The sequence below is a fragment of the Orycteropus afer genome, unplaced genomic scaffold (genome assembly GCF_000298275.1).
Source record: "Orycteropus afer afer isolate SDZICR_OR568_19922 unplaced genomic scaffold, OryAfe1.0 scaffold00358, whole genome shotgun sequence".
Taxonomy (NCBI): Eukaryota; Metazoa; Chordata; class Mammalia; order Tubulidentata; family Orycteropodidae; genus Orycteropus; species Orycteropus afer.
Window position 1 is genome coordinate 3,129,384 of NW_006921945.1, and position 9,632 is coordinate 3,139,015.

Here is a 9,632-nt window from a genome sequence, read left to right on the forward strand (position 1 = left end):
TCCACCTGTCCATCCACCCATCCACCCACTCACCCCTCCACCTGTCCACCCACCCGTCCATACCTCCACCCACCCATCTCCCCATCCATTCCTCCACCTGTCCATCCACCCGCTCACCCTTCCACCTGTCCATCCACCCATCCACCCACTCACCCCTCCACCTGTCCATCCACCCACTCACCCCTCCACCTGTCCATCCACCCACTCACCCCTCCACCTGTCCATCCACCCGTCCATACCTCCACCCACACCTCCACCCACCCATCTCCCCATCCATTCCTTCACCTGTCCATCCACCCATCCATACCTCCACCCACTCACCCATCCATCCACCCACCCATTCGTCCACCTGTCCCTCCACCCACCCATCCATCCCTCCGTCCATTTAGCGGACACCTGTGAAGAATCCACATGCCCCAAAGGCTGGTGCAAGGCACATTTTCAAGAGTTGCCCCTGGGCCATAGCAGAGGGACCCGAGAGCGCCCCCTTGGGCTCCAGTTGCCCAAGCACCGACAGGGAGGCTCCAGGCAGATCAACTCTCTGAACCAGACGAGGCGGGGTTGGAAGGCAGAGGGAGAAACGGCAGCAGGAGGCTGACCAGGCCCGGATGAAGAGGGGCCCGGGCAATCAATCAGAGCCCCAGGCCGGACTCAGGGACGTCCGCCTGGACGCGCCTGCGCAGAAGATGGCCTGGTCCAGCGCACTGCACAGCAGGGAGGGGCTTGACTGCACCGCTGGAGGCGCGGGGCAGGAGTGACAGCTGCCATGGGGCGGGGCTGGTTGGGGAGGAAGACTCCAAAGGCAGTGGAGTGGGACACTGTGGAGCGAAGGGGTGTGGGTGTGAGGATGGGGAGACACGACAACCCGGGAGGGCGGCTCGAAGGAGAAACAAGAGCGGGGCATGCACGGATTTGGGGGTGGGAAGGGGGAGGGCGGAAGGCGATTCGCAAGTTCTGGAACCGCAGTGCTGCCCCTGACCGAAATGAGGAAGCTGTTTTTGGTGGGAAGGCCCTGAGTTTGGTTTCGAACGCGCTGACTGTACACTAAGCCGTGCATGCGTTGGGCTCCCCCTGGGGCCTGGAGGAGCGCTGCGGTCCCACTGCGCAGGCCCAGGCCTCCCATCAGGCCCTGATCAAGGGCTCGGCTGGGAAGGCAGCCCCGGCCCTCCTCTTCCTTCCCGGGTAAAAGCAACAGAAGCGTGGCATTGGTGGCTCTAAGACGGCAGAACGCACAGTCCCTGGTCCTCAGCTCGGCGGCCTGCAGCTTCCTGGGACCCGGCTCCGAGCTCAGGCCGCCAGGTTCTTGGGCTCGCCGGGCGCCAGCGTCGTCAGCTTGCCCACGCAGAGCAGGATGAGCGTGAGGAACCAGAGGCTCCAGCCCACGGCGGCCGCGATCCAGCCGGACTCGTCCACGCCTGCGCGGCAGCACCGGGCGGCCAGCGGGCAGAAGTCGACATCTGGGGAGAGAGAGGGCGCGTCAGCCAGCCCCCGGCCCTTCCCGAAACCAGCTGTGCCTGCGCCATCCTGGCCGGCAGCGGCATCCACCGAAAGCCTGAACACCCGCTGACGTCAGTTCCGACTCCCGGTCGCCCCCTGTGCTTCGGCGTGGAACTGCGCTTTGTGGGGTTCCCTGGGCTGTCATCGCAGGGGAGCCGATCTCCCCGCGGCCTGTCTCTTGCAGCACCGCTCGGTGGATTCGAACAGCCAGCCTCCCGGTTGGAAGGGGAGAGCAACCGCCCAGGGATCTTAAAAGACGGTGGGAGGAAAGGCCTGTGATGGACTTCCACAAAGTCACCCACTGGAAATCCTATGGAGCACGGTTCCACCCTGACCCGCGCCCAGGAGTGGGCTTGCCTTGTGCAGTACTGAGCTCCCTGCAGCTGGAAGTATTCAAGCAGAGGATGGACAGACCTATGCAGAGGGTTCCAACACGAGGCTCCTGCTTTGGGGGCCAGTCCGGCTGGCTGGATTTGGTGGTCTCCCCAGTCCTAACCTCTTCAAGCATTCCAGCCATGGCTCCACCGGTTCCTTCCGCTTCGACCCCTTGCTGAGAACTTGCCTTTCCACCCCAGATAGACTGAATCCGACTTTACATATTAGCATAACGTTTATACACTTAACATCGTTTGATACATTCACTTAACATTAATTAGTAATTTCACATGAATATGTTTAACATCACACCTGTACACAAGTGTTACCTGGGCATCTTGTTAAACAGTATGTCCTGAGTCAGTCTACCTGGGGTGGGAGTGCCTGTTCTCAGCAGGGAGCCAAACCGGAATGAACTGGTTTGTGGTCCTGATTCTAACTCTGGCATCTCTGGCAGCTGTCCTGGGGTGGATCGTTAAAGCCACCTGTGCAGATTCTGCATCTAGATCAGGTGAAGTTGTGCAAATGTTCTGAGGGCCTGGAACGGGCGCGAACAGGCCAGGCCGCCCTCGGCCATCGGCACCGATCACCTGACAGAGCAAGGAGGCGTCAGGCCCCTCTCCATCCAGCCCTGGGGTGGGCAGCGGGCAGGGGAGGCTTACTGAGGCACTGCTCCAGGGTCCCGGGGTCTGGGTGGTGGGCGGCCACGGCTGAGGCATTGCTGCTCCTCGCTTCTGAAAGAAAAGACAGGATGCGTCTTAAGCATGAGGGAAAGCTGTCTCCAGCAGGGGGTTGACAGGATTTTTCTAAGTCAGTTGTGTTGTGAAGGTGCATCTACAGGAAGTTCTGCTGTAGGTATAGGAGGCCCTGGGTGAGGCAAACGGTCGGTGTGCCAGCTGCTGACTGAAAGGTTGGGGCCTTGAGTCCACCCAGGGTGCCTCGGAAGACTGGCCTGGCGACCTGCTTCTGAAGCCCCACCATTGAAAACCCCCTGGAGCCCAGTTCTACTCTGCCAGACACTCCGTGAGTCACAGTGGACGTGGTGGCACCCGGCTTTGCGATCACAGGTGTGCTGAGGCTTTAGTTGGCAAAGCCAGTGGTCCTTCTATTTATTCAGAGCCTGTCTCTCACTGCCCTTCAGGGATCCAGGGCCTACCATGAAGCTTTCCACACATGCCATTTTAGCTGCTTGCCATGTGGACAGAAACGGCTCTGCCAGCGTATGTTAACCAAACCCTAATATTCCAAATGTCTTTTCATAAGTGTCTCCTCCAATTCCCTCCACTTGAACAAACAAACGCTGAAATCCAACCTTGATTCTTTGTTTCTTTCAACCATGACGTTGTTACCCAAGCAAATGGTTATGAAAGAGTCAAACCCCACGAAAGAGTGTGTGGAGAGTGGAGAACACCCAGCCCTGGAGTTATCCCCTTGGTTCCTGAGCAAGTGGCATGGAGGTGAGGAGAATGTTAGCGGGACTTTAAGTTTTGTCAATTTGGGTGGGGTATGAGGTGGACCTAAGGGTCCTGGAGGAAGAAAAGCCATTTCTCATGTTCCCTCCTGTACCTGAGAATAAGAAGATGGTCGTGCTAGGTCATACTTCCAATATAGTAGTCTCTAGGCATCGGGAGCTATTAAAGTTTATTTCAATTCCGCATTCCCTTTCTTGGTCGCATTAGCTGTGGTTCAAGTGCTCGATTGGCCCATGTAGCTAGTGGCCACCACACCACACAGTGGCCAGCACAGATCTGGAGCACTGTCATCATCAAAGGCAGGTCTGCCCCACAGCGCTAACGTCGGTGGTGGAGTCCCTGGGGTGCAAACAGTTAATGGTGCTCGACCGTTGACCGGACGTTTGGGGCTCAGGTCCACCGAGAGGCACCTCGGAGGAAAGGCCTGGTGGTCTGCTGAGAAGTCAGCTGTTGCCAGCCCCACGGAGCACAGCTCTGCCCTGACATGTGCGATCGCCGTGCGTCAGATTTGACTTGGCAGCAGCTGGTTTTTAATCTAAGTAGACCAAAACCTTGCTTGCTGGAAGGGAAAAGGACTTGAAGCACTAACTGATGAAGATCAAAGACCACGGCCTTCAGTATGGATTACACTTCAACATAAAGAAGACAAAAATCCTCACAACTGGACCAATAAACAGCATCATGATAAAGGGAGAAAAGATTGAAGTTGTCAGGGATTTCATTTTCCTTGGATCGCTAATCAACACCCAAGGAAGCAGCAGTCAAGAAATCAAATGAGGCATTGTGCTGGTCAAATCTGCAGTCAAACACCTCTTTAAAGGGTTAAAGAACAAACACCTTGAAGACTTACATGTGCCTGATCCAAGGCATGGTCATTTGAGTCACCTCATATGCATGTGAAATCTGGACAATGAACAAGGAAGACTGAAGAAGAGTTGATGCATTTAAATTGTGGTGTTGGTTCTTAAGGGGGTGAGTTTCTGGGCCCTCGGGCTTGGAACCATGGTCAAGGGGGACATCAAGCTCAACTGGCATCACATGCTACACAGAAACACTGTTCTCCATCCTGCTTCAGTGAGGAGTGACTGGGGTCTTAAACACTTGCGAGCAGCCATCTAGATGCAACAATTGGTCTCTCCTTGTCAGGAGCAAAGAAGAATGAAGAAAACCAAAGACGTATGGAAACAGTCCAGGGCACTAGCAGACCTCAGCCTACATGACCCTAAGACCAGAAGAACTAGATGGTGCCTGGCGATCACTGACAACCCCTCAGAGAAATGGATCAAAATAGGAGATTCTGGATAGACTGGGGAAAAAAATGTGGAACAAAACTCAAAATCATAAAAACAACCCGGCTTACTGGTCTGATAAAGACTGGTGAAACCCCTAAGACTATGGCCCTTAAACACCCTGTAGTTCTGGAATTGAACTTACTCCCATGGATTCCAGCCAAACGATGTTGTTATTGTTGTTATGTGCTGTCGAGTCGGACCCAGCTCATAGTGACCCCTCCTTGGGTTTCCGAGGCAGTATCAGTACGGAAGTAGATTGCCCAGTCTTCCTTCCGGAGTGGCTGGTGGGTTTGAACCGCCAGCCTTCTGGTTAGCAGTCAAGTGCCTTTAGGCACTATGCTACCAGAGCTCCTAGCCAAACAATAGACAGGCATATAAAGTGAACATTTATATCAGGTAGGCGCACTCTTTAGAATAGTGAACCATGGGAGATCAGAAGGGCAGTAGTTGCACAGAGAGATGGCTCAGAGGGCAGGAATGCATAGGAAAGAAGGACACAGTGAAAGGGTAACCACAGGGAGGAAGTGGGAAGAGAGCTGGTACATTGTGGGGATTGCAATCAATGTCATGAAACAAAATGTGTATGAATTGTTGAATGGAAAACGAATTTATCCTGTAAACTTTCACCCAAATTACAATGAAATAAATAAATAAATTGTGGTGTTGATGAAGAATACGGGAAATACCATGGACTGCCAGAAGAACTAACAGATCTGTCCTGGAAGAAGTGCAGCCGGAATGCTCCTTGGAAGCGAGAATGACCAGACTTTGTCTCATCTACTTTGGTCATGTTGTCAGAAGGGACTATTCCCTGGGGAAGGATGTCATGCTTGGTAAGGTGGAAGGTCAGCAAAGAAGGGGAAGGCCCTCAATGCGATGGATTGACACAGTGGCTGCAACGATGGGCTGAAGCAGAGCAAAGACTGTGAGGCTGGCACAAGCTGATCGGTGTTTCGTTCTGTTACGCGTGGGGTCGCCGTGAGCCGGAGCTGGCTCGATAGCACCTAACAACAGACCAAAACCAAGAGATCAATCTTGAAGAATCTGTCTGGAAATCTGCTTCTTTGGGAATGCAAAACAGAACACAGCGCGACACAGCGCGACACAGCGCGACACAGCGCGACACACAGTACAACACAACGTGACAAAACCAAGGCCCTGAGACGGTCTGTAGACTCTCAGGGCCGCTCTCAATGTCAGCATGTCCTCAGAGGCCCTTGGCACAGCCAGGACACGTTAGGAAGAAAGTTCCTGCTCAGTCAGGGTCATGAAATGGCTGCTGAGGCTCGTTTCCTGCCCCCCCCTGCACCCCCATGTCCCGTAATTACCCCGATGCAATCTGCCTGCTGCTGTAAATTATTTACAGCGAAATGGCTTAGCTTGTGGTATTTATTTGCTTTGCAGAAACTGATTCCTCCACGTCTGAATTTTCCTTGTGACCCGAATAACTTCCTTGGCTTGACTTTCATTGCACTTCATGGACGGGTTTCTATTCAGAGCAAGTGCATGGGGGAAAAAACCTGGTTAGTTGGATCCTTGTATGGGGTTAGCGGAGCTCTGGTGGCACAGTGGCTGAGCGCTCAGCTGCTACCTAAAGGTTACCCAGGGGCTCCGCAGGGGAAGGTCCTGGCCGTCTGTTTGCACAAGGTGGCAGCCAAGAAAACCCTACGGAGCCGTCCTGCTCTGTCCCACGTGGGCCTGCTATGAGCCGACGTGACTGGGCCGCACCTTCGCAAGAGCAGCGTTGGGTGAAATGTGATGAGGCTGCTGTTTTCCTAGGTCAGAAAGCAGCCAATGCCAGCCATTTTGTATGTGGCTCACACCGAACAGCCCAGCTGCAGATTCCTCCCAAGATACACATCAGCCCCATCCCTCGGTTCGAATCCCGGCCAGTGCACCTGATGCGTGGCCACCACCTGGCTGTCAGCAGAGGCTGCCGTGTGGCCCTGATGCTGACCACGTTGCAGTGGAGTTTCCGGCTAGGTCTGGAAAGCAGTAAGGCGTGGCAATGTCCTTCTGAAGACGGGCCATAAAAGCCCTGTGGATGGCAATGGTCCGATCCGTGCTGACCACAGGGATGACGCAGGGCCAGATGGCGTTTTGCTCTGTCCTGTGTGGGGTCACCGCGAGTTGGGGGCCAGCAGCTCCTTCCTCATCAGCACAGCCAGCCAGGGACTGAGCCCCCTTGGGGTCCTCCCACAGCTGAGGCCGCTGGGAAGACCCATCACTTCAGGGCAGTTAGAGCTGCCATGTGGTCAAGCCCCTACCACAAGCTAGGCTGGAGCCTGGCATTGATGGTGAGGATGGTGCCGAATGGGGCAGTGTTTCCTTCCACTGTACAGGGTCGCTGTAAGTCAGAACCACCTGGGTGGTACCTGCAACCACAACATGAGGAAGGCCCTGGGGGCGGGCAGCACTCTGACTGGGGAAGGGGATGTTAGAAAATAAAATGAACACGTGAATCATGATTGCTGACATTCACATGTTTGCCGTGAGCTATTTTAAGTTTTTTAAAGGCAGTCATCTTGTTTCATCTGTACAACCACCCTGTGAATAAGCGCTTTGATGATCCTTACTCTATAGATTGGTGGCACATGGTTAAGCACTTGGTTGCTAACCAAAAGGTTGGTGGTTCAAACCCACCAGCTGCTCTGCAGCAGAAAGATGTGGCAGTTTGCTTCCGTAAAGATTACAGCCTAGGAGACCCTGTGGGGCAGTTCTGCTCAGTCCTATAGGATCGTTACAAGTTGGAATTGACTTGACGATGCACAGCAACACAGATGAGGAAACTGGAGCACAGAGAGGTTAAGCAATCTGCCCAAGGTCACACAGCTAGGAAGTTGTAGAAGCCAGATTAAGCTGAGGCTCAGTGGCTCCAAGGGAGACTACCAGGACAAGAGTGGCAGACCCAGCTTGGGGGGTGTCTTGAGAGGAGGAGAGTCTGCCCAGGACTGGGACAGTGTGCTGAGGGGGGCTCAGGAGCAATTTCAAAGCAGGGCAAAAGGGAGGAGCTGGTGAGTGTGGCCAAGGTTACAATCCATGGTGTGCGGAGCCCAGCCTGGGAGAGAGGCCGGGGACAACCCCTCTGAACCCCACAAGAATATGGGTTAATAACCCAACACTCATGCTAACAGCGTTCCTGGAGTTAAGGTGGGTGAAGGACGCAGAGGAAGTAAGGTGGTGTGGACAGAGGCCTCAGGGGAGGGAATGGTAATGGGCCAGGCAGGCCGTGACCCCTAACTGCCCTGGGCAGGGGAAGGAGCCGAGAGACACCACAGAGCAAAGATGCCCTTCCAGACCCCTTGTCCTCTGATGGGGGAGACCAAGGCCAGCCTGGGGGGCTGCTGCGGTCACAGGGGAGAGCTAAGGATCGGATCCTGGTCTTTGGTAAAAGTAGACACCCCACCCTACCACCCACTGCTTCCTCTCCCTTTGTGAAGGACCTGTCCTGGCCAAAGAGTCCTGCCCCTTCTCTCCTCCCTCCTCCTCCTCCCTCCCTCCCTCCCCCTTCCCAGTGGGGCTTGAAGAAAGCTCACAACTCTACCTGCCAAGCCAGCTGAGTGGAAGGAGAAGAAGAGGCTGAGGGTCAGGGTGGCCCAGGCCACAGAGAAGAGGTGCTTCCTGCAGGAGAGGGAGGCGGCTCTCTGCACCATCTTCGTGGAGGTGAGCTGAGCACCGCCGGTGCTATGTGTCCTGTGTGTGTCTGGTGCTGTCCTGAGGTCGCCTGCCCCGCAGGAGTTTGAATACGCTGTCTTCTGTCTCCGCTGAATTCCTGCTCTGTATTTGGGGGGAAAAAGAGAAGGGGTGGAGCAAAGGCACTTGGCTGTCACACCTTGCTCTTACCTCTCTAGAAGGGAACCAAAGTCTGCTGGCTGGGGGTTGGAGGAGGGGGAAAGTGGGAGGGACAGTTTGTGCAGCTAGTCCCTGAGCTCGGATTTTGTCCCCACTGAGAACAAAAGAGGAGGAGGTCCGGAGAGGAGAGCCAGAGCCAGGTCCTGCTGGGTCCTTGCTGGCTCTTCCGTTTACAGGTGCAGCAATGGGGCCCCTCGCCCACTATCCCCAGGCTTCACTGAGCACCTAGTACGTGCCCTGCATGTTGCTAATCTGGGACTGTCTGCTCTCAAGCTGCTTCAATGACAAGCACAGGCCATTGAGATACAGAGCAGTGTCTCGGGAGGGACTTGGGAGGGACAGAGCAGCGAGAGGCCACTTCTGCTGAAGGGCGCTGCAGGACAAGAGGCCGTTTGAGTTGGGTCTCGGAGGTTGAGTAAGAGTTTGACAGGCGACAAGGAGAGATTCTTGTAGGTAGAAGTGACAGGTGAACAAAGACCAGAGGGAAGATAGGGCTCAGAAGTCCCCTGTGACTGCAGCCCAGAGTGTAGGTGGCCTGAGAAGGGTGGGTGGGAGCCAAAGGGAGGGCTAGGAGGCTGAGCGCCTGAAGTGTCAGCCTGGGGAGTTTAAAACAAAGGCAAAAGGCAGACTTGTAGAGATGTTGAGCTGAGCCGTAACTTGATTGCAGCTCTGCCTGTAGTGAAAACATGTATGACTGCCCCCCACATGTCTGAAGGGCATCATCTCAGCATTAGACACTCAAAGGTGAATGAGACACACATATCCTGCCCTTGAGGGGTGCAGTCCAGCACTGAGAGCAAGTGGAGAAAAGATCCTGACACAATTCTAAGATTCAAAAGTGATTACCTTCTGCAAGTTATGGGGGGTGCACATGGTTTACGTGCTCGGATATTAGTCGAAAGATGGGGGGTTCAAGTCCACACAGAGGTGCCTTAGAAGAAAGGCCTGGTGATCTCCTTCCCCCAAAATCAGCCCTTGGAAACCCTATGGAGCACAGTTCGACTCTAACACACATGGGGTCTCCATGAGTTGGAGACAACTTGACAGTGTTTGGTTTTACATACACACACATACACACACACATATACACACTGACAACAGGACTTATTTCACAAGTTATGGGAACATAAAAGAGTGATTAAAT

The 9,632-nt window shown here is 54.5% G+C and overlaps 1 protein-coding gene across 1 annotated transcript; it reads right to left on the reverse strand.

Annotated features, from left to right (window-relative positions):
- Nucleotides 1-1,287: 1,287 nt before the first annotated feature.
- On the reverse strand, nt 1,288-8,289 carry TMEM213 (transmembrane protein 213). Its single transcript, XM_007952795.1, has 3 exons — nt 8,181-8,289; nt 2,535-2,606; nt 1,288-1,457 (listed from the first exon to the last, which is right to left on the reverse strand). Exons 1-3 carry the CDS (start codon nt 8,287-8,289, stop codon nt 1,288-1,290), a joined length of 351 nt encoding a protein of 116 aa, XP_007950986.1.
- Nucleotides 8,290-9,632: the final 1,343 nt, after the last annotated feature.